The sequence below is a fragment of the Bacillus rossius genome, chromosome 8 (assembly GCF_032445375.1).
Source record: "Bacillus rossius redtenbacheri isolate Brsri chromosome 8, Brsri_v3, whole genome shotgun sequence".
Lineage (NCBI taxonomy): Eukaryota > Metazoa > Arthropoda > Insecta > Phasmatodea > Bacillidae > Bacillus > Bacillus rossius.
The window spans coordinates 19928108-19953932 of NC_086336.1; the positions used below are offsets into that span (position 1 = coordinate 19928108).

The window sequence follows — 25825 nt, forward strand, 5'->3', positions numbered from 1 at the left end:
ATTGGGAAGTTTGCGAAATCTTGCGCTGCTGCTGCTTTGTAACCGGCTTAAAAAATAATAATTCAAAACACTTCTTTTTCAACTCCGCGCCATCGAGCAATACTTGTAATGGGCTATATATGTTACTCATGGCAACTTCCGTTACTATATTATTCTTATTCCTCCGCTGGGATATAATAAATTTATTACTGTAGTTGGCAGTAAGTATTGTTTAGCTTATTTATATCACAAAGTTCCAATCAGGAGTTTGTTTGAACATCTAGCAGTTTCCAAATTGCTCACGTTCAGCCGGGCTGAATGTGGTGTGACGTCTGCGCTGCATGGCTTAGGGAAAATGGCGGAAGCAGAGACTGATCGATGCGGCCAGGAAGTTACGCTCGCCGGCGCGGCGGAGAGAAACCTGCGGAGTCGAGACTCGTGAGAGCACGTCCCCCTCTCCCCCCCCCACCCGAGGGGAACACGCACACCCACAGCTCCGAGACGCCGGCACGCCCGACGACCGGGTCATTGTGAAGTTAGGTGGACATCAGCGCACGCACGTGGTTTCGCAGTGAAGAAAAAAAAAATTCAAAGCAGTCATGAGGACTGCCAACAGAAGTAAAAACCTTTTCGCAATTTTTACGAAAAAATATTATCCCACAAGAAATTTGTTTTATCACGTTAGTAAAATAACTCCTAAATTACTATAAAATACGCATAGCATAGTAATTGTAGGTATTACAAAAATAAATAATGATGTTCTTAATTTTTAGGTTATATTGCTACAAAGACTCCGTTTTCTTCGTTATTCAAACTATATATCTATATGAGAATATTAATATATTTTATACTCACTTTTTAATGCACAGTAATCGTATACTTAAGATTTAAAATAAAAATTGAACAAAAACACAATTTGAACACTGTATACACACATTCTATTCACATAGGCACAGCACTGATGTACAGGGACGCGTACTGGCTGCGCGCGCACCACTAAGTGTATATATACATACACACACATACATTCACGACACGTGACCATGTCGATGACGACTTAAATGAATTTACTCCCTATCCAAACCTTCCTATAGAAGTTTTCATTTCAAAAAAAGTGTTTCAGTACTCGCCAGTAATGTGCAAAGTTGTGTGTTCTCAAGTTGCAAACACACTTATAGTACGAAACTCGGAAACGAAATTTAACGAAGAATTCATAAACATACGCAAATTTATTTTTAAAATAAAATTTCTGGACGCGTTTTATACTTAGTTTCTGCATCCGCTGCTAAAATTCGTTGCCGGACCAGTTGGCGTCGATTGTAGAATCATTCGATTAGCAGAACGAAATGTTAAACTATACAGATAATAGAACGGCTCCGATAAAAAAATCGTAAAAGACTTGGAAAAATACTAAACCCCGGCTTTGTACCTGATTTCAGAAAAAGAATTTTATTAAAATAATTTTAATTTAATTTTAATTTTAATTTTAATAAATTTAATTAAAATCTTGTAAGCATTCATTAAAGAGTTAATACTACTCAGTTTCCCTTTTGGCTTTGTAAACTTTGGTTCGCGCCATCCTCCACGGATGGCAGCACCGTGGTTACACATTTCCATTCCATGCGACTTCGTTCTATTCACGAAATTTCTCCTACCAAACGCCGCATACCGACAGCTACGATGTAACACATTCAATAAATTCAAGTGGAAAGGTAGTGTCAGGGCTTTCGTCATATACCTCCTCTTATTTTCGGTCACACCAAGAGAGCGCGTTAATTGTCCTGATGGGTTTTACCTTGGCACTGACCGACAGTGCGGCAGTGTGTCCTCGGCTCCGAGTTCAATCCCCAGAGTCCGCAAAGGGATATTGTTCTCAACCAAAATGGTTTAACCCCAATACCCACCCCCTCCCCCTTTGACACTACTCCAACTCCGGGCATACGCTATCCCCCAATCCCGACACTTCATGGAGCTGGTCAGCGATTGGCATAGAGCAGTTGACCATCTTAGGATAAAATTGAAGCAAAAAGCAAAATAAATCAAAATTTATCATTTATTCCGAACGACTTGTATCGTTGCCTAGCAATAATTCTAAATTGTTTAGATTAGCAGGAATCCACTGTTATGTTTCTTGTGCTCTTTACACAATTTAATACCATTTTTATCAGTAGGTTTCTCTACACCCTAGTGTTTAGTTATGGTTTTCTGGAATCACCCCTTTATTTTTATGATTTATTTCACTATGTTCTTTTATTATGGTCCTACTTGGTTTCTTCTAGCCTAGTTTATTATAATCTCAATTCTTTTGTTTTACAACTTAACAAATATGTGACGTTCTTTGCTTCAAAATAAATATTAATGGTCACCTATAAAAACTAACCGCCATCAAGGCCACTACAACTTCTCGGCAGATTCATCCGGATGGATTAGACCCTACTCCATTCATGGCAGTCATAAGAATTAATTAATTAATTAATTAATTAATCTATCGTCTTTATTGGTGGCGAAGTTTTAACCACTTTTCTGCAATTAAATCAAATAGTTGAATATTAAAAATTAATCATGATATAAGCAGATGTTGACTAAATATTAAATCACAAATTAAAATTTTAACTTAAATTACAAATATTAACTATTACAAAAGATTCAACCATAACTAATTTTAAGTAATTAAAAACTAAGCATAGACATACATAAAAAGGAAAGTAATTAAATATACAGCAAATAGTATCAAAACCGGAAAGAAAGAAAATAGGTGCTACTACATTAAAATCAGTCACTCTCACATTCATACACAGAATCAAGCAGTAGGGTAGCGGCGAAATAGTCATGGTAAGCAGCTGTTACAAATATGTTTTTTTTCAGCCTGTACTTAAAGGAAGCTAGATTTTTTGTTTGCCTTGTCGCTTGGTCTAATTTATTCCAGAGCCTTTATTTATTCCATTGCTACTCACGGTTGCAAAAGATCCCGACAGACATTTGGATGAGTGCACTAGGATAGATAGCATTGGGTTGCGTGTGGATAGCGTGTCATGGCTATGGTAACTATGTAGGTAATTAATACTGGCTGACATATAATGAGGTGATACCTGCTGCAGCACCTTATAAGCAAGGATAAGTATGTGCATTTTGCGTCTTTGTGCGAGAGTGAGCCATTTTAGCTGCTGATAGTACTGGGTTAGATGATCACGTAATTTAAGGTTAAAAATGTATCTTACGCAGCAGTTTTTGAGCTTCTGTAGTCGCTTAGCTAGTTTATCAGTTAGATCAGGAAAGAGGACATCGCAGTAATCAAAGTGAGGCATAATTAATGTTTGAACAAGCATGGTTTTAATACTAAGTGGAAGCAAATTTTTTAACCGTCGTAAGCAGTGAAGGGAAAAATGTACCTTCTTACATATTTGCATTATCTGCTCCCTCCAGGTTAAGGTTGTGTTTATCAGGACTCCCAGATTTCTTACGACGTTAGAGAACTGAATATCAACTCCTTGGAGCGTTAAGTTACAGCATTTGTTAGGAATTAATTCAGATAGCTTATGAGGAGAACCATTAATATTGCTAGGGTTTTATTTGCATTCAGCTTGAGTTTATTAACTTTTGCCCACTTAGAAATATAATCGAGATCATCATTGACAGAACAAATTTACTGATTGATATCGGTTGCTTTTGCGTGAATATATATTTGCACATCATCGGCATACATGTGGTATTGGCAATGTTTTAGGCATTTTGGTAGATAATTTATGAATATAGTAAATAAAAGTGGCCCAAGAATTGAACCCTGAGGAACACTTGCTACTATCGGGAGCCACGTGGATACTTCGGTATTGAGAGCGACACGTTGGTAACGACCACCTAGATAGGAATTGAACCATGTACAAACACTATAAGAAAAAATTATATTGAATTGAAATTTTTCGTACAATAATATTGTGATCTACTGAATCAAATGCTTTACTAAAGTCAAGCAACGTTAGGATCGTTATTTCACGCCTATCAATAGCATGACGTATGCTATCAGTAACATTAATGAGGGCAGTAGTTTATGTAGTTAATTGGCTCGAATGCGAATGGGCCCTGTGTAAATAATTATTCAAGAAAATTGTTTATTGCCATTAACAATTGATGGAACAAGGTTTGCCAAAACGTTGGTCACACCATCGTTTTTACAGATTTGCTTCAACTCACAAGCCAAGAAGTAGTTCTTAAATATGCACGTATGTTGATAAAACTTGAATAATGAATATTATAAATGGACCAGTCTGTTAGAGTGTACCGATGTACACTTGTCCTCTGGCTAAATATTCCATTATTTTGTGTGAGGACGCATATTTCCCTTTTATTTTGCCATTCTCGCTTTTGAGTTCTAACATTTTAGGGATATATGAAGTTCTTATGCGAAGAAAGGTTCTGGCAGAACAATATTGCGCCCTTTCTAGTCTGTATGTCTCCAGGAGTGTTACAGCTTTACTTATATCTCCAAAGTATTTTAAGAAGGCTACCTATGAGTAAGTTCTGCATTCAGTTAATAGGTTTTCCATATAGTGGGCTTCCTCGTACGAAAATGGAAGATCTGAATTTGACGCTAACGTGTTTAGTTTATTTGTAGCGTACCTAGAATCTTATTTGGCCTTAATAGGTCCTGCTTGATCATGAGCAAAGAGGTTTTGAATCCTGAATTTTCAATGGTTATATCTTTGATAAAAATTTCCAATTTTCTTATAATTTTGTTTAGAGGAAAGTTAAACAGAGAGGGAGAGACGTCTTATCTTTGTCGAATGCCAGTTAGTAATTATAAATTTTTATAGATATCCCCACGGAATTTTAATTGAAATGCTATATTCGTAAGAATCGAAAGGACCAGATTTCTTGTCTTTCTGTTTACTTTGCGTTCTTAAAGCTTTCGTTTCTGCAAATCAGATTACATTCTACTGCTAAACTATTTCAGCATAAATCGAATGAAGAATTAAACCTGCGCTTAGGTTTTAGCAGGTCTTCACAATTTTTTGCGAATTTTTAATATGATTATGCTCGGATAAAATTTTTTTGATGTTCGTATGCTGTCTCTTTTTAACCTGCCGATTGCTACTTACGAAAATTCACTTAGGTAGACCTAGTTATCCAATAGGCTATGTATTCTTTGTATTTCAGATACAGGTGTAAAGTAAAAATAAAGGTATACAATTTCCTGTTCCTTAACATCCGAATGACCAGAAATGATAGTGTTATCACGTTTAAAACATGATTATGTTTCTATGGAGGATATATTGTCTCTTGTTTACCGTTAGAGGCTTGTATATGAACACAGCTTGTGCTGTAACTAACGAACATCAAATCGGCTTGTCTGCCGTTGCAACACCAAGAAAACCAGATGCGATGAAATCGTTCTTCACTAAGCCCATCGGAGCGATGGGTCCCTTCTCCAGATTTGGAGGTCAAAACGCCGTTGCCTGTCTCCGCTTTCGATCGAGTCTCGCGGCGGCACGAGGGTGTCGGGAGTTCACTTTCTACGACCTTCGCTGCCAGCGGACCGTCGAGCACAAGGTCAGGTGGACATCCCCACCCGGAGCTCCTGACTCACGCCGATCGCTCACCTGGGCTCTTCACCTATACGGCATTCCACATATCCTCACCACTAGGGCAGCGTATTTTTTTATCGCGACTAAATCTGAACGCTCATTAGACTGCATTTAAGGTATGCCATCGCCAGAGGTTTCTGCATTGTAATTGGTGGCCGTCTGCAAGAGAAGCAATGCCTTACTTGACCAGGCCATTCAGGACGCGTAAGCTTCCACACGAATAGCGATGATTCGTGTACTAATAGTAGACTTGTAGATAAAAAAAACACTGCAACAATCACGAAATACAGACGATTGTAGAGCGATTTAACTCTCAGCTAGTCTCAAAATCTTTTCGCGAAAAAAAAAGTGAATTTTTTCTATGTCATTTTTTCGGTCGATGAGGCGTTAAAATATTAAAATGCTTGTCTTGACGTCTTATCGACACAGACACGATTTTATAGTTAAATTTTATCTCGTATTCGCTTTAAAAATAAAAATATTTTGGATGTATTATTTTTTTATAAATTGTTTTTATTTAGGGGAAATGGTGCAATATTCAACATAAAAATGCTCAAATGTAATTATAGTCAATATAGTATCATTTTAATCGTGGTACAATGTAGTTTTATTTTTAAAAAAGAAATAAACCCACGAAAATTCGAGAGTATTAAGTTAAAAATAGGAAAAAATTCTAATTATGTGTTAATTATCTATAACATTGTTAACATATATTTTTTTTTTCAAATTAGGTACATGGTTTTCTAACTTTATTCTATAAAATATTTTAATAAATTTTGGATATTAATAGGCCTATAAGCTTATTGATTTGAAATCAATGTTTTTTTAACTTATTTTTCTTATCACTAAAGAACAGTGTTTCGGTGTTAAATGGTGTTTATTAATTTGATTACGTTTTTATGTGGTTTACTGACCCACATTTAGTTTTTCTGGAACTGCATCGAATTGAATGATAGTGACAATTACTATCAGGTTACTGACTCCCTCACAATAAATTGTTTAGACAATGGGCTAGTCTAATTGGCTTGGTTGGCAGCGTGTGGCCCGTGGTTCGCCTGTTGTTAATGCATTCACATTTTAACCCAATGCCAATAATACTTAGGAAGTTCCAATCCTCTCAAAGTTTACAGTAGGTGAAAAAGTACCCCCAAAAAAGACACAAAGAGGAAATACACATGCAATTAGAAAGATCGCACAGTTACAATTCAATTAAAAATAAACTATTAGTATGAAATTTAAATATTTTAAGCTGCAATAAACTAGTAATACGAAATACATAATATACATATCTAACGTTATAAAATATTGAAAGTGCTTTAAAAAATATTTTATTTTAAGGGAACAAAATAGAGGAAAATTAGTTTTTAGGTGGTTTTATATAGCCCATCTTTTATGAGGGAATATAAAAACTTATTTAAAATTAAAGAGTTTTAAGATAAAAGATGAATGTGCCATACTACTTGGAATTCAAGTTTGTAATACCCATGTTATGTGGTTTGACGATTATTGTTTAGATGGTTATGAAATAACCGCTGCGAAAGGCTTGTATGGTTGGTATAGCTTTAATTTTCATGGTACATAAAATTTCGAGCTTGTACGAGAGAATTTCAACTTTGCAATGAAAACATAACAAATCATGTGATCAAATTCCAGAAAACAGAAAAAAGAAAACCATATGAATAAATAATTTGGTTTTAAATAGACGACAAAGTAAATTAAATAAGTAAATATCTCTTATAATTGCGGTATTATTTACTAAATAAGATACCCTAAAATCCACAGGGTTTAAAAAATCACATTTATCAACCTACAAAAAAAAAGAAGGTTGAAATGTCTATGAGAAAATTAATTAAAAAGATTGTTACAAAATGATTTTTTCCATCTTCAGAACATAAAATTAAACTTTCATACTCCATTAGTAATAATTTTACAGTCGATTTGTAGCATGACATGGTTTACTAACTATTATATAATTTTTTAATTATTTATTTTTATTCTGTTTTTATTTCTCTGTATTTAATAAAATAAAGAACTACTTTTCGCACAATATCTGTGGTTTTTCTCCAAAAACAGTATTTCATACGTGTGACGAAATATAACATCTATAATATGTCTATCTTACAGTACAGGCCTACATTTAGGTCCCGAAACAATGATATTGCCACTACTTTCAAATTTAATTTGAATAATAAGAATTAATATTATCTTTGAAAGATTTGTGCAATGGGAGTGCATGACTTGATGTAGGCTTTTGGACATACGCCATTGCTATGCATATGCTATGCATAGCAATGGCGTATGTCCAAAATACTACATCAAGTCATAAGTATTAATCTTATCTCACGTATAAATAACACACGGCTACTTTCTTAACCAAATAACGGACAATGAAATTCAGAACAGATAATAAAATAGTTAGTAAATGATAGAACCAACAATATTTGATGGTATCTTAACATCAATAATATGGTACTGAAAGTCATTTCCAGTTTAATTATACAAGCAGAGGTCGATATGTAAGTAAAAAGGAGTTTTACATCTCAAACCTTTTTTATTATCTAAATTCATTCAAAAGTAACCTATTTAACTTTATTTATGGGTCCACACGGAGGTATTTTTGTAATGCCTAGAAATATTACGTGGAACAAAATACTTAAAGTCAATAAAAATTACAAAGTCACAAGGACGTAACCATCTCGTAATCAAACATTTAAGCCACAAGCATATTTAAAAAAATGAAAATTCTGACATAACCACAAAACAGTTTGTCCAACTTAATTTCCATAACCGTCGATGCCATGGGCATACATATCTTTCTTTTTGATTTCCGAGGACGTAGGAAAATATCCAAGAAATTGTCATGCTGTAGCAGTACATATTTGTAGTCTTCAAGCCCAACATGTTTGGAGAAAGGCCGGGTCGCGCTTTGCGGTTTAACCAGAGTGGTTGCCAGTTTCTGCTCATTTATTTCTTTAGATAAATAGTTTACATGTTCGATTTTGATAAACTTACTTGAAACATTCTTCAGATACCTGCTTTGTGCGAAAAAAAAGACAATATATGAACGAGTCTTTCAGTACTTGCCAGTACCTAACCTCAGTAATAAGTAAATTTGTGTTCTCATGTTGCAAATACACTTATAGTACGAAATTCGGACACGAAATTTAAAGTACAAATCTAAAAAATAATCCCAAGCGTGGTAAACATACGCAAATTGTGTTTAATATGAATTTCTGGACACAAATCACGCGTAGTTTCCACATCCTCCACTAAAATCCGCTGCCAATGTTGCTACGTCAAATATCGAATTACATGGTTAACAGACATTAAGTTTAAACTTTAGCCTATAATGAAACCGCTCCGATAAAAGTGAAAAAGACTTTAAAAATACGAAACCACGGTTTGGAACTGATTTTCAACAAGTAAATTGATTACAATACGGCCCATTAAAAAAACTTCATTAAACAGTTAATGACTTAAAGTTTCCAATTGGCTTTGTTAAATTGAGTTGGCGCCATTCGCCACAGATGACACCACCGTTGTTGCTACATATTTCCATTCCTTGTTCCGTCGCGTTCACAGACTTTCATGCCACCAAATGCCGTACACCGTGTAAGATGCTGCACATCAAAACATCCGCGGAAGTCTTCCGCGTCGGCAGAAGCACGTGGTGTGACACCGGCCTGAGGCATGTGTGTTGACTTCCAGCCATCGCGTCAGCCGGACGGCCGAGCGCAAGTCGACCGTAAGATCACGCTCCTTTCCGCTTTTGACGTTCACCGCGGGCTCCAGCGACCAGTGGGGTGCGAGGGGGGAGGCTCCTCGGGAGGTGAAACGTGGCCAGCGACCAGTGGGGCGTGAAGGCCGCGTTCAACTGTCCGCTCTCGCCTCCGTCTGTCTGGTCGTTCTCCGCGTCAGCACGGTCCACCGGGTGGCCTGGAGGCATCCGCTGCCACTTCTTGGTTCATATCCTATATTTCCTCCTCATTACTATTATAAGGGCTATTTTAACACGCTACCGCCTTTGCATTTGCTGTTTCATCAACAATTATTTTCATCATAGGCCTACATACAAAAACACACAAATATAGATAACGGGTAGGGAATGAATAAATTCGCTGCTTCAATCACCTCTAGGATAGTCTCCAAAAGCCTGTACATATTCGGGCAAATGCAAATATTCTCATTGCAATGTGATTTGCTTGTGATTCGTTACTTCTTTCGCTCATGGGCATAGGGAACCTCAGATAAACTCGTCTAATCACGGGAGCAGTGTGAAGGGAAACGTGTCTTTATTCTAGCATATCTGGTAATGAATCCGCGAAATTTTCCATTCTCTAATAATTGCCGCAAATTTAGCGATTTTCGTCACTTGCGTGAATTTTTACACTTATTATATTACACTTAGTGAATATCTTTTAAAAACATTGGTGACAGAACAACCAATGCAAGGGAGTTATATTTTTAATATTCAAGAATAGCTCTAAAATATTAGTAATGAAGAGAAAAAAATGGCGAGTGAGATCGAGCTTCATAGTGTCCTTTAGCCTAAAGGATACTTGAAAATTGCGTCTTAAATTATGTCAGACATTTTTCTTGATCTTCCGAGTAGTTGCAAGGATTATTAAGTAATTACGGATGCAGCCATTCATGCATACGTATGGCCTTTCAGTGGCTTGTGTCGCTCCTTCAGTGAGTAATTGACGCTAGTCGATATAGTTGAACAAGCTGTCCACTTTTTTTTGTGGATTTATTATTTTGAAAGTATTAACTTCAAACAAGCAAAAATTAAAAATTTTCATAAATAATTGATTTCGAAGAATATGTAAACACGAACCAATGATTGCCGAATTTTTTTTTTATTATCTGATAAAACCTGTTTTTTTGCGTCGAAAGATGTCTGAAATAATTATTCACTAGTTTCACAATTAATTCAGACTTTAAAATTAAAGGGTGTTTAAGTTAAGGACGTCTCCTTAATATTTGGAAACAGCATAAGATTTTTTTTTTTTTAAAAAAAAAGGAAGACAGATTCCCGCATTACCCGAGTTCATGCGTATCCGGATTATATTTTTTCTATTGTAAAATTATGAAATTGGCCAAACTTTGATCATATTTTTTTCGGGAGCATAGGTTTTCGCATGTCTAGGTGATTATACTTGAAGAACACTTTGTTTTAGTCAGGCCATCACAATTTATAATTCTCTAAAATCTTGAAAATGTATTTTTCTCACAAACTGTGTTTTATTTTCGATCAAGAAATTACACGAGCGAGTGGCGAACCACAGATGTATCCGGGTATTGTATGGGAATATGTCTCCTTTCCAGTAAATCCAAATCCGAGGCCGTAAAGCCCAGCGCGGGTCTCATACGAGCTAACGTCATATGAGCTAACGAGCTCAGAGTGGTTCGTAGCTCGTACGCCAGGTCAAGTCCGTTCAGCTCAGGTAGGAGTTATCGGAACCTTGCTGTCCCGTTCCAGGTCACTGTTGTTTATTTATTTTGAACACGGTTAAACATTTAGACTTTTCACAACATTTATTTACGTTTATGTGTTACTATTATTTTAACATTGTCCCAGATGAAACCCTATAAAGTTGAGAGATCTCGTTTATTTGCTCGTATCTTTTGGCTAGACAATTCAATGGCCTTAAGTAAATAACTTTCATAATTTATTTCTTGTGCAATGGTTAATATTTTAATGACATAGAATTGATCATTATTATTAAAATTTTGGATGCTAATAACTTTAATAACAGTATACTTGTATGTAATTATTTACATGCACTATTTGTCGAATGATAAATCAAGGTTTTTTGTCGCAACTAATTCAGGGAAAGCTGAATTTCTGTCAGATGTTAGACCCTTACAAGACACGTATTTCCTCAAAAGTCCCCGCCTCTCCCCCTTGTGTTTCCCCCCCACCCCTCTCGGAAGTTCTAAAATGTTGACCTTTACAGAATCGCTTGTGAATACGTAAATAAGTGTGTAAAGTAGTAATATCTAGCGTATTTTGCTCTCAAAAATCTTTTTTTTAATTTTCTTCTTGACAATATATTCTTTGATGTTGATAGTTAAGGCGTTATAAAATCACAAACATAAAAAAACGGGTTTTTAATGTCAAAATGCGCAGTTCTCGTTCTGGATGTTTTCAAATCTTGGAAATACACAAAATATTTCCAAGTAAATTTTGTAGCACACACTTTCAAATTTAAAATTATGTTTAGTATATATCGGAGAATTTATTGGTTACTGCCGGGGAGGGGGGGGGGAAGTTGAGTTGAAAGCAAATTTAAACCTAGTTAAAACACGGTAAACTCTCACTCGGGCAGGCAACGAAGGTGATTGGTGAACGGGCGCGTAAGTGTTAACGCGTCTCGAAGAATTGGCAGTGTCTCTTACGCGTGGTTTTACGTAACACAGATAGCAGGGCCAGTTTCTCTCGATCTCTCCCTCTCTCTTCCTTCTTCGTCACTTGAGTGTCGTTTGTTTCATCAGCTTTTTAATCCCCACCAAACATGGCATATCATTTTTTTTTCACACGTGTCTAGATCTCCATACGAAAGTGAAAATAAAGAGTTGGGAAACGGACGGATTTCATTACATAAATGGTTAAACTGAATACAACTAAGATTAGTTTAGTTATTGAATATATATAAATATATTAAATGGTTTAATCTTAGCTGATGTGTTTTTATTTCAACATAAATTAATGTCTATAATATTCTTTGCTCACTCTGCGTTTAACTTTCCCCGCAGAAATGAGAAAATCTTAAAAAAAAAATATTTTTGAGCAAATTGAACCTTTATTTTTGTAAACAAATAGAATGAAATGGGCGATTGAGAGACAAACTCGTGGTATTAGCTTGAAAAATATTCAATAAAGAAGTAAAGACTTTAAATATAGAGTACGTCGTACATTGAACAAGAATTTCATACTCCTAAATATCGCTGTTTTCCATTTCAAGTCGTAACACGACATCTTAGATAACCTCTCATGTCATTATGATTCATAAAACACACTAAAAATTCAAGTAAAATTCTATTTTTAACTACATCTTTTTCAATAAATTTTATTGTAATATTTTATTACTTTCTTTTTACATGCATAGATACATGTAACGTACACCCAAACAATGCTAAAAAATATTAAAAACTTTCTCCTACATCTAGACAAATATGTGTACAGAGAGATACGGGGATATACAGACGTAGTTTTCAACAGCCATATGGTTCCGTATGTATTACTGGTTCTGATTTCAAATACTCCTTCAGCCTTCCCTAAATGCCTAAATAGTTCTTTAAAGATAATGATGGAATAAAAATATCTCAGGTATTATTATTTTTATTTTAGAGACATTATTTTTAATTGCTACTTTTCTTCCTCAAAAACCATTTTTGTAGATTTGAAACACGCTGAGCAAAGAGCGCTTATAAGACCTTCCTAATTGTATAGATTAACTAGTGAATTAAAGTATGCTACTTAAAGTGAAAAAAAATTTGATAGCATTATGGTTCGTTGATCTAAGGATACAATTTTACTCGTAGTGTAGAAATAACAAGAAATGCAAACAGCTTCCAAACTTCATGTAAATTAGGGACCGGTTTTTATTCTTAATAATATATGGTTTACATGGTTCTGAATGGTCCTATATTATAAGAGACAACCCTGCATTTGTGTTTTTCTGTGAACGACTATGCCATCTTTTTACCCTCACCTTTCTATTTCTTCAATCTTCTTATATCTCGGCGTTTAAGTAACTTCTTTGTTAGGTTTCTGCAGCTAGTGGGTCGTTCCAGTACTCACATACGATTCACAGAGAAAAATGTTGTGTACTTTTACAAGAGATTCCTTTGGAAACCAGTTGCCAAGAAATAGTTTGAATTACTACAATAAATATATTATAACTTTGAACAACATATGGCTATGATGGTTATTTTTCCATGTAAGAAGTTCATTTTTCGGGATAATACTGAGTATTCTTTTTACGAAAATTGGGGCAAAATTTTATGTTTGAATTGATGTTTCATCAAACAAATTTTTTTAGACCATGGAAAATATAATCAAATATTCAACGATTTGACTTTTTATATTATGCTTATTAAGCTGCGCAGTTAATACTAGAAATCTGTTCGAGGAATGGTTTAAAAATGCTTTAACTGTTGGAGGTACTGGGACACCACAAATCATAAATGCCTGGGTAAGAATATGAACCCAGTATTACTGCGAAAACTATTTTGTAGTGACACAGTTGAATAATGTAAATGTACAAATTAAAAAAAAAATGTCATTTTAAAAAAATATTTCTGCTCCATTCAAAAAAATAAAGTGTAGTAATTATGCTCCAATGAGAAGTATAAAAAGACTAATTCTGTAGTGAGTTAACTAAATTAGTCGCGCAGAGCGGCCGTGCGGTCATGCTAACACGACGCCTGAGATGCTCGTCTTGCACTGCCAGTAACAGGAAATATCAGCCTTGCTACGCTCCTTCCAAATAAACGCACAGAAGGGCGCGAACCTGCATTAAGGGACGTGTCGTCTTTGTTTCGGGCCTGTAAGTGCCTTATTCTCCGTCGGAAACTACGTAGCGAGTAATGACGAGCGCGTTCCAAGAAGATGTAACCAGCAATTTTCTGCCCAGCATAATTGATGCCACATCAGCTTCGGATAAAACAGCAGTCATCTACGGCTGTATCCCATATGTAGCGTTGGTAATTTCATCTACTTGTCATTAAATTCCGTTAAGGGATTTTTATGTTAATTTATTCCAATTACTCTTTGTATTTATCGTTAGATCACAATTTAGCTAACCAGATAATTACGAAAAGTTATTTTTAAAATGTAATCATAATTAGTTATGAACACTTGCCTGAACTTTATTTGCTATATGAGTATGTATATTGTAAAAAAAACCTGTTGAGAACATTTGTGACATAAATAAAAAATGTTAAAGAGCTAACGGGATAAATTTACAGGGAAAACCTTCAAATAGTAGCAATGGCATGAAAATTAATAGCCACCATAACGTGTGCAACCGAGCCTCGATTCCAGACATCAACTTTCAGTTAACAGATGACAACGCTATACGGTAACATTCTTTTCATTAAGTGCCTCACATCAATTTAATTCTTCTTATCAATAATCTTTAACCTGATTTACATCCAAATAATATGATGCAGATTTCTCTCGACTTTCGTTGCCATCAAGATTTAATAAAATAAACTCCATGTAGCAATATATAATTTAGCCTTGGTCCAAGTACTGTAGCAGTAAATGTCACGCAGTTTTATTTATACGTCATAAGGACTGGAAAAATTCGCGGATGCAATGACCTCTAGGATAGCCTCCATTATCCTCTGCATTTCTCAAGTAAACACGCGTGTTCATTGGGTACTAAATTGTGAGGCGTCTCCACTGGGTAGCTTGTGATTCGACGCTTCTTTTGTCGATAGTCTCTCATTGGCCCAGAGAGTTCCAGTTAAAATGCGAGCCAATAGCAGAACCAGCAGAATTGTACACATGTTTGAATTTCAGCCTATCACGAAATGAATCCGCGAATTTTTCCGGTCTCTACTTACAGTCTTGCAGGTCATGATCCATTGGCTAGTGACGTTCATAGGTACAAACATTTACATTCTAGACTCTAGCTAATTATAAACGCGAATTTTGAAGGTCTCTAGTCGTAAGTAAGTCCATGAATTTGTTAAAAAAAAAATCCGACGCTCACTAGACTGCAATACGGGCCAGCGGTTTCTTCCTTTTTATTGGGGATCGTCTGCAAGATAACTAATTCCTAGGGGCAGGCATTTTACGCGAAATAATCTGAACTCTTATTAGACTGCAACAAGATATACCCACACCTGTGGTTTCTTCCTTGTGATTGGCGGCCGTCTGCGAGAGAAGTCGTTGCCTTATGGACCGAGCCACTCAGGACGCGTTTGCTTCCGCACTGAATCACTGTGATTGGTGTTGGTTACAATCGATATGTACCTGAGAGGAACTCACCCAATCACGAAACATAGACGATGCTACAGTGTTTTAACTTTCATCTAGTCCCGAAATCTTTTCGCGAAATCTACATGCCCCTACCAATTCCCTTGCTTGGCCTGGTGTTTCCGGTCTCACTCGTTAATCCCTGGTCATAAGAGATACTCTCATCTTTTATCTCGAACATTGCGATTGCAAATGTAAGAGTGTCGTTAAAAATAATAAAATGAGTTTGGCAACAATTAAGAATACGGATATTAAAGAACTCAAAAAATGTTTTCATAGTTTTTACATGAATCATGTGCCTTTTAAAATACTCAAACGTTCATCTTGCTTCAACGATAATAGCAACTATGCAGTTCATAAATACGCTTGAATTTTGCCAGAAATGGGTAAAACTCCAAGATTCATTAAACTGTTTACACATTTAAAAGAAAATGTTTTATTGTTTGTAAATATATAGGTATGTCTTAAACCTAATTATATATTAACTTGTTTTCGTACAATAGTTGTATGGAGAAGTCGAATCAAAAGTTAAATTAAGTGTAGATAAAAGAGAAAAGAATTTAAATCTTTTATTTGTGAAGGAAAATGGTTATGGTATGATTAAAACGTTTCAGATTATTGTTACAATTACCGCAGACACTTTCCACTGAATGAAAAAAATTAAAAATAATACCCAATAATGTTACTAAGTTATCATGTTGTTTAAAGTGCCAAAATCTGTAATAAACTGGTAACAAACCGTTGATTCATTCATAAAAAAATATTGGCTTTTGGAAATGTGCTTATTCATTTTATTCTGTTTCTGAAAACCTAAATATATACTGTACAATAGTTAAATAAAACCTGAATAATTATTAAGTCACATCTTAACTTAACATAAAACCGCATCGCCCTGTACTGCTCTTGCCTTCAAAACACATCCGATTTAGACGATAACAGACTAAATGAAAAAATTAATTCGTGGAAAGGAAATTAAAAAGTAACATACACTTGCATTTTTCTTATGTTTATTTTGCTTATAAGATTATTCAATGTTGAAAAGAAACGTACTTCAGTTTGTGTTCCTTGCAGCTATGAAGACTTTTTTTTTTAAATATATGAAGTATATAAAAATACATATTTTTTAAAACGATAGTTATATATATGCGTTAAAAGTAAATGGTTGCGCTACTTCAATTGTCATTGCTTACTCGTTGCAAAATTATTTAGAAGTTATGATTATTTTATAAATAAACCAAATGGGGTTCAGTGTTTTCTTATTTTTTTGCACGTATATTCTTGATATAGAAAAAAAATTACTTATGAACCTTTCCACAATACGTAATGGAAAAATCAAAAGGAAAATTAGAAGTTCAACATATATGAATTGGACGTGCTGCATGAGTATTAATAGGAATTTCACTGTATATCGAAACGTAGAAATGAAAAATAAAAAAGATACCATGAAATATTTTATTGCCAAGCTAGACAACATAAATAAAAGTACACAGTGTATCAACAAGAAACAGAAGAAAACATCTCCGAAAATATACATAGAGTCAGACTTATAAGTTCAATCGTTAACTATACAATTCAGGTCCGTACACATCTTGACTTCTCATTTTGCGAAGAAAATCTTACAACAATCTCACATTTCTAGGAATTGTGATTTATCGCGGAAATCTCTGCCAGGTTATTTCGCATAGTTCTGTAAGTTATTCTGGCGTTTATGTTTTTTAAGATTTTTTATTATTATTAACACGGCGTTCAAGTAGTAAATTATCCCTCAAACACCGCAGTCAGTAACAAAAGACGGCCAAACACGTGAACAAAGCATGTCGAAGCGTGACAGGCAGTCAAATGTTCCCACGATATATCACATTATCTACATCTCTACATGTTAAGCAGGACTCACAATGATCCGCTATTCCATTATAATATTTTTCTACCAGGATTCTGCCAACAACTATTAAAGCTTATATTTTTGAGGAAATATAAAGGTAGTTTGACGATCATGTACGCCAAAGCACTTATAAATGTCAAAACAATCTCTAAAAATTTTTTTAAATATATTTCTGAGTATCGTGCATTGTTAATGACTTTTGTGTCTCAGACCTTTTTTGTTACAAATATCAAAATATAAAAGGTGTTTATAAACAAGTTAAAACATAATACGTAGGCAGCTTAACAAATAAACAAACTAAAAAAACTTTTCAAATAAAGACAATGCCTTTCTGACATTTTAAAGGTTATAATTTCATCTTTCCGTTGAAATTTAAAGCTTGTAAGGATGGCATTTTTCGGGATATCTGATTATGATTGGCTGTACGTTTCGCGACTGACGGATGAACGAGTGATGAAGGGATGAGACGGGTCATTGTGAGTTCAGTTTTACGCTACCCGATATACATTGCCAAAGGAAGACGATTTGTACTGAAGACTCAAGACGCGAGACTCAATAGCCGTGGTGGCCGTAGCTCTCATGCTTCACAGGGACAGGGACAGGAACTTTGACAGGGTAAGGCACGGGTTTCTCCACCGGGTAAGGTACCAGCTTCTCCACTGGCACCTTTACGGGGTAAGGTACCGGCTTCTCCACCGGGTAGGGCACGTGCTTCTCCACGTGCACCGGCACGGGTTTGGGCACGTGGACGGGGTAGGGCCTGTCGACGGGCACCTTCACCGGGTAGGGCACGTGCTTCTCCACGGGGTACGGCACAGGCTTCTCCACCGGGTAGGGAACGTGCTTCTCCACGGTGACGGGGTAGGGCTTGGGCACCTCCACGGGGTAGGGACGATCGACGGGGACCTTGACGGGGTACGGCACGTGCTTCTCCACGGGGTAGGGCACGTGCTTCTCCACGGTGACCGGGTAGGGCTTGGGCACGTGCACGGTGTAGGGACGGTCGACGGGCACCTTGACGTGCACGGGATACGGCTTGTCCACTGGAACAGCGTAGGGAACTTTGACGTGCACCGGGTAAGGTTGGGGGACGTGAACCTTGACTTCCACGGGGTACGGCTGGGGCACGGCGACCTTCTTCTCGATGATCACCGGGTACGGCTTGGCCACGTGCACCGGGTAGGGGTGGGGCACTGGCACCTTGACCTCCACGGGGTAGGGTATCTTCTTCTCGACCGGCACGTGCACGGGGTAGGGGCGGTCGACGGGCACCTTGACCGGGTAGGGCACCGGCTTCTCTACAGGGTAGGGCACGGGCTTCTCCACGGGCACCGGGTACGGTCTGTCGACGGGCACCTTGACGTGCACCGGGTAGGGCCTGTCCACCGGGTAGGGCACCTTCTTCTCGACGGTGACGTGCACCGGGTAGGGCTTCGGCACCGCTATGGGGACCGCGACCTGCTTGTGGACGGTGAGGATCTTGTGGGGGTGGTGGTCGTCGAACCTCAGGCCACCGCCGAAGAACCCGCCCGACAGCTCCGAGCCGTGGCCGAACCCGAACTCCGTCAGCCCTCGCTTTCCCTGGACCTTGTCCTGGCTCTCCGCCGCCACCGGCTCCGTCTGGTTGTCCCCGGCCGCGGTCACTGCCAGCGCCAGCAGACTCAGCGCCGCCTGCAAGCAACACATTCCAACACCCGTGCACCACGACATGCTTCCGTCGTGACAGCTCACTGTACATTTCTGGTGCAAATGTATTACAGATATTTTTAAATTTGTACATTTATATGAATACAACTGTATCACTGAAAAATTTTGTTCTCAGTAGTACTAGGTTCGACTTTTTACCCTGGCATTTAAGCTTTGTGTTGTCTCAGTATCTCCAATAGTTAAAGTTACTTATAAACCGTTCCCTGAGTATATTATAAAGGATAAGAAAACAAAATAATGCCCAATTATTTAATATTTTCTTTTACCTTTTATATTTATAAAATTGCTTTAATGAAACATCAACATAAATTAAAAATCATGAGCAAATATTCCTAAGAAACACTAAGTATTATCTCGAAAAAACGTAATTCTCATGTGCAAAAATAAACACAGTCATGTGTAGTACGAAGATACAATATTTTTCTTGTAGTATTACAAACTATTTATTGGCAACTGGTTTCCAATTGAATCTTTTGTAAAAGTGCAGAATTTATTTTTTCTGTGTAAGAGCTTATGTAAAATTGTAGTTTTCCATGCCCAACTTGCAATCTTTATGCGCGTTGCCACATCAGTCGGCAAGACTTATTAGCAAATTACGGATCTCTTGACAATTTATATGATCCCGTTTGAATGACAAAAGCTTTGTTTAGTGACGAGATGAGCTATATTAGTCAGTGCATTTAAAGTTTAATGTCCTTGAACATAAAAATGCACCTAAATAAACATGTTTTTATATACACGAATAAGGGTAAGAATAGAAGAATATTTTACTCAAAGAAACTGTTTTGTAATGGTTAAACATTTTTATACATGTCAGTGACTTTAGTGCAAATGTGAATGGATATACGAATATAACTATATTAAGTTTATCTCCGGATATTCTAAACGTTTAGAAATAATTTGGCCAATTTTTTTAATACAAAAATATCAACTAAAGAAAAATTATACCGTAAAATATCTCGCAATTACCTATACGTGTCTTACTACTCAAAACATCTTAACCAAGCAAACTTGTTTTTAGTTATAGGCTACACAGTTAAGTATAGTGTGTTATTTGGCTTACAAATCTTAAATTTAAAATTTATTAATTTTTTTATTTTAGTTTATTCAACGATAAAAGCGTTTTTTTTTTAGTTTTTTTAACTATAAGTTTATTTTATTCTTTTTATTCTCAAATAAAATTTTAAAAATATTCAATATAAGTAATTGAAACAATTGAAAATACAAAATCTGAGTTATAAATTTTGTTTATTTCTTACAATGAACTTAAAATTAGTCATTAAAGTTCACGTAATCCAGTCATTTCAGCTAGAGCGTCAACATAACATGGATCCTTTCTTTTTATCTTAGGGCAATCAAGTTGTTCTACTTGGAGACCATCCACTGACTTTACGTGACTAAGAGCTACATAAGTCTGTCCGGCAGCAAAGAGATGCGATCCCAAATAAACAACTGCATAATCTACAGTGCAGCCTTGCAGTTTATGCACGGTAAATGCCCAAACCAGTATTAATGGCAAAATTCGTCTTTCATCTGTATTTCTCTGGAAACTGATTAGCTATTGGTATAATTATATTTACACCATCTGCACTGAAATCAACACGGACTGATGGAATGTCCCTATCATACACTTGATCACGCTGGAAGAGTGGTTTAAAATGTTCGAAATTTTGGGACTTTAATCTCTCCACCCCTTCCCTTCCCCCCTAGGGTAACAGTCTACCCGGGGCAAATTATTTCCATGCCCCAACCTCATGGATACACAAAAAGGCTGATTATTACCAATAGCTTGAAATAAGTGTTTTTTTATCCTGTGACCCCCCCCCCCCCTACTCACCCCTAAGTTATCAAAATATTTTATTGTCAGTGATTATTTTATGCATTCCAAATTTCAACACATTCTAACGTCGAAAAGTAGGTAAAAATTGAATGGAAAGATTTTATTACATAGTCCATTCATACATACAAACAGGTGAAGCTAATATAAGCGTGGTAATAAAGAAGTGAGCGACCCTTTTAGTACTCGCCAGAGATGTGTGACATATAACCTCAGTAACAAGCACATTCATATGTTCTCTTTTTGTAAATACATTTATAATACGAAAATATAACATGAAATTTAAGCTAGAATTCTTTAAAACAATGCCAAGCGTGATATATATGCTAATTGTGTTTTTAAATACATTTCCTAGACGCGAATAACACGTATTTTCCGCATCTGCCGCTTGAATCCGCTACCGGAGTAGCTACGTCGACTTTCGAATTATTCCATTTGCAGAGAGAAATTTTAAACTATATAATAAAACGACTCCGTTAAAAGTGAAAAAAAAAAAAAAACACTTGAGGAATTCTAAACCCCGGCTTTGGTCCTGATTTTTGTCAAGGAATTTTATTAAAGTACTGCCCATCTTGTTAAAATTATTCAAACCGTTAGAACTATAACTTTTCCGTTTGGCTTTGTGAACTATGGGTGGCGCCATCCGCCACAGATGGCAACAACGTGGTGGTTACACATTTCCGTTCCGAGCCACTTCCGTTCCTTTAACGAAATTATTTCTAGGAAATACCGTGTACAGGGTGCTAAGATGTGACATGTGATTGTCGACGTGTGAACCGAGCATGAACCCGCATTGCACGGACCGCAGCGGTATGCCACTGAATTCGCTTCCTGGAAGACGCGAGTAGGATCGCACTGGCCTGACGTCCTGTGAATTACTCGAAGAAAATGCCAGGATGGTCCTTCACAACGGGTCATTGCCGATCTCGACATCTATGATGGGCGTATCCTGGATTGAGGCGGGAGAGACAAACAACCCCCTCTTTCCCATGAAGTGGGGAAAAAATAAAACAGAAAAAAAAAAGAGCTAGAAGCTATGTTGTAAGATATTTGTTACTAATACTTATACTCTATTTTTAAAAATGTTTGGGCCTAAAACATAGGTAATAACGTAAGGAAAAAAAATTGCATCTTTAAGTTAGCTTCACGTTTAACTTATGGAATGTTCGAAATTATTATTTGCTATGCAGAACTCATACTCGGAACAATTCTTGACCTACATCACTACGTGATTTTTCTTCCTTTTGTGATAGTTTTAATGAACGACACCCTTATATAAGAGTTTGTATTACAAAAAAGTAATGTCCTTTCTTCAAATCCCTCCCTTGAACTTGAACTTCTGTTGGGAGCTTGGCTACGCTCTTGACCACCAGGATTATTGAGCACGTCGTGTATTTGCGTGACCGGTGACCTCGCCCTCTAAAAGAGGTTAATGTGGTCGCCTGGCCAGATGTGCAGTGCTTCGGCTGTTGACGCGTCGTTTGCAAACCGTTCAGGATTCATTGAAATTGTCCGGTTACGAATAGCATTCAAGAGCTATTGCACTTGTCTACACAAGTTTTGTTTCAAGGTATCGTGTTTAACATGTACTTCTCGGACAGTGGAAAAGGATAAAGCCTGTGTTTTCACAGACGTAAATAGGTACCTGTAGGGAAGTGCAGGAAGTTCCAAACATAAAATTATACAGTCACCCATTAAAGTCTCTCAAAGGCGCATTGTCGACGTGAAGACTGCACGCAAGTTCCGTGCCTAGCGCGCAGAGGCTATAAAGCATGTGATGGGCGCGTGAGTGTCGCCCTTAGTGCCACTGCTCTTTTAGAGCTCGTGGGGACAGCCAGGCTAAGATTTATTAAAAAAAAAATTGTCTTATTATGAATAGCATTAAAGAGCTATTGCATTTACCCATTTTAAGTTTCGTTCTTTGATTTCGTATTTTTTGAGCATTGAAAAAGGCTTAAACCGCTATTACTACGGACGTTTTTAGGTATGAAAAATTATAAACCTAATATTGTATTGGTATGGAGAAGTTCAGGAACCTTTTATGTTAAATATTGTAGGATATAAATATAGGGTGACCGCTTGAAGATACCCACGAGGAGACCAGTTCGGTGCCTGGCACATGGAGGCGAAGAGGCGCGGGGTCGCCTCCTTCAGAGCGCGTGCGCCCACCTCGCGATACTCACCAAGGTCCTCATCCTCGCTGCCTGGGGGTGCTTGGTCCTCTAGCCGGCGCTAAGGATCCCGGTCTGGCCTGCCGAGCGCCGCCGCGCCGCTATATACGCTCCGGGGCTCGTTTCCGCACTTTCCCGCTCGCCGCCATCTTGCCGAGCTGCGCGCCGGCTGTGAAAGTCTTCCTTCTTCCTCCCGCGCGTCACGTGATCCCTCGTCAGTCGCAGCTCATGCACGCAGAGACGCCTCGGCCGTCTGCCGTTACGGGGCACACTATTCGAACAAGGGCCTGAGGGGTGTGTGTAATTAGTTCCCCAGAAAATTTGCAAAACAATCTTCTTTATAAACGAAGTAGCTTGGCTTCTGGGTTGTAGCCGTGTCCTTGGCGTATAATTGACCGACGTTTCGGTCGACATTGCAGTCGCCATCATCAGGGAGCAGTTACCTCTGCAACTCAGAAGCCAAACTACTTTAGACAATGGCCGTGAAAGCCTGCGAACATTAATTTCATAAACTTTTTTTTTGCTTATCTGGAACTTCAAATCCAACAATGCTTTTGCGCCATTTAGGTCAATAATTTTTTATATTCTTTCTTAATAAATTATTCTCGGGTTGGTTTTATAAATTCCTATGATCAAATTTCGATAAAATCGTGATTTTCGTACAAGAAATCATGAACTAAAAAAATGAATTGACCAGCACTTTAAATTTAATGCTAGAAAAAAATTCTTCACCTTTAGAATAAGATCCACGTTTGTACCAACGAAATTAAAAATGAAATAAGCCTGCTTAGGGCCCGAATAGTAGCCGTAGAGTCGAGGACGTGTAGACCAGCGCAAGGGCTGCGGGCTGGATACGAACACTCGGGGAGCAACTCTGTTCCCTGTTCTCGCATCCCGTGATCACGAACCAAGATGCGGAGTGCGTTTCGTTATTATCCGCGAGACTAGAGATCCGCGGCATAAATTACTGACGCCAAACGGCTAGTAACCATCAGTGTTTAATGAATAATTTGGTTTGAAGTATTTTGTCAATAAAATATGACTAACATCTTGCACTGATATCTTTAATATTTATTTTTATCATTTTAAATTCTGACAAGCATTGAAAAATATCGATAGCTGATTTGATTCATATTTATTAAAGTTAACTATGCAAAAAGTAAATTTGTGTCGTCAGTGTTGTAATACCATAGCAAACATGACACTATAGATACAACTACTAGGGTAACAGTTTCTAACCACAAATATTGTTTACGTTCAACTTCCCTGTAAATACGTTTGGTTCTTAAACACATTTCAACTATGTTAAAAGAAAAAAATTGTCACAAAAGTTTCACACCATGTCATAATTATAATATTTAAAATACTTCGTTAACCTTTTAATCGATTCATACCATAACTGATACTGACGTGGAATATAACTTAACACTGGTGTGATTAATACATGTACATACAGTCGGAGTTTAAATGTTGTGTTCGCATTCACTTAGCTTTTGCAGGGTGATGTCCACGACCTTGGATGTTTAATGTGACTTAAATAGCAAAATGTGTGTCCACAATCACCCCGTAAAATGAGAAGAGGGAGAACAGTTGCCTCCTTTCCTAATGGGAAAGGGGGGATGCATGAACAGCAAATTCCTGAAAATTTTACTTACATGTCCTTTGTTTGTATTTTTACACTATGAAATAAACATTCTATTGAATAGAAACACTGCATGATATTTGAGAAGTCATGAAAAATTCAACATTAGGATTTCTCATACGATAAAAACTTTTCGCAGAAGTCACCCCTCCAACCCCATTTTTTTAGTGTTAAACTGAATGCGCCCTTATCCCCCAGTATTATGTTTCACAAAGTTATAAGTTTTCCTCTTATTAACAACCGTAAAAAAGAACACGTTCTCACAAATTGTTACAAACAGGCGCTTCACTTATATTTTCAAAACTTATCATTATGAATTAAATGTTTCAGTTGTGTGCGAATAGTGAAGTTTGGTAGTGTATTTTCTTATAGTATATTTGTATTCATTATTTTATACATAATATTTATGGCAACATGATTATTATATTTTATATATCATATTTTAGAGCAAAGGCGTAGCATTAATTTTTGGTGTGGAGTGTACCTACCCATGTACTATCTCTTTGCACGAAGTTAAGTGCGCGTTTTGGTAGGGACTGTACCACCCGTGTGTATTGCTGACGTTAACTGGTGCCTGGAGCCGTGTGCGCCGCGCGGATAGCTTATAGTTCACAGGGATGAAAGCAACGACCACAACCCGAACAGTTCCGAAGTTTACAGAAGTAAAAGGTTAGGTTAGGTTCGGTCAGTGTAATAAATAATAGCTGTTTATTTTTTTCCCGGGAGGGTACGTTAGGTTTGGATATCGTAACTAAAATAAAAGTAAGGTTAGGTTAGCGTTATATAAAAAATCACTGACCGGAAAAAAATATATGTATAAATTCTTTCAATATGGTGTTTTTTAACGAGTGGTCGGAAAACTTCTGAGAACTTCGGAACTGTTTGGGTATGGCTCTCATCCCTGTGAGCGGGGAGCTGATGGACTCTTGCAACCGGGAAACCGATAAGGGAAGCTGGCTTGGCGGAGAGACGCCACGACCAGGGGGTCGCTGATAAGGTGGGCTCTGAGCTGGTCGGAGGCCCGAGGATCAGAA

General features: G+C 37.1%; 2 protein-coding genes across 2 annotated transcripts in view; one reads left to right on the forward strand and one right to left on the reverse strand.

Moving 5' to 3' along the window:
• LOC134535263 (angiotensin-converting enzyme) overlaps positions 1-25825 on the forward strand; it is a 548035-nt gene that overhangs the window by 212508 nt on the left and 309702 nt on the right. The window lies entirely within an intron of this gene.
• On the reverse strand, positions 16987-23231 carry LOC134535562 (uncharacterized). The gene is made up of 2 exons (XM_063374747.1): positions 23162-23231; positions 16987-19105 (listed from the first exon to the last, which is right to left on the reverse strand). The coding sequence occupies exons 1-2, from the start codon at positions 23171-23173 to the stop codon at positions 17987-17989; spliced, it is 1131 nt and encodes a 376-aa protein (XP_063230817.1). The 5' UTR covers positions 23174-23231; the 3' UTR covers positions 16987-17986.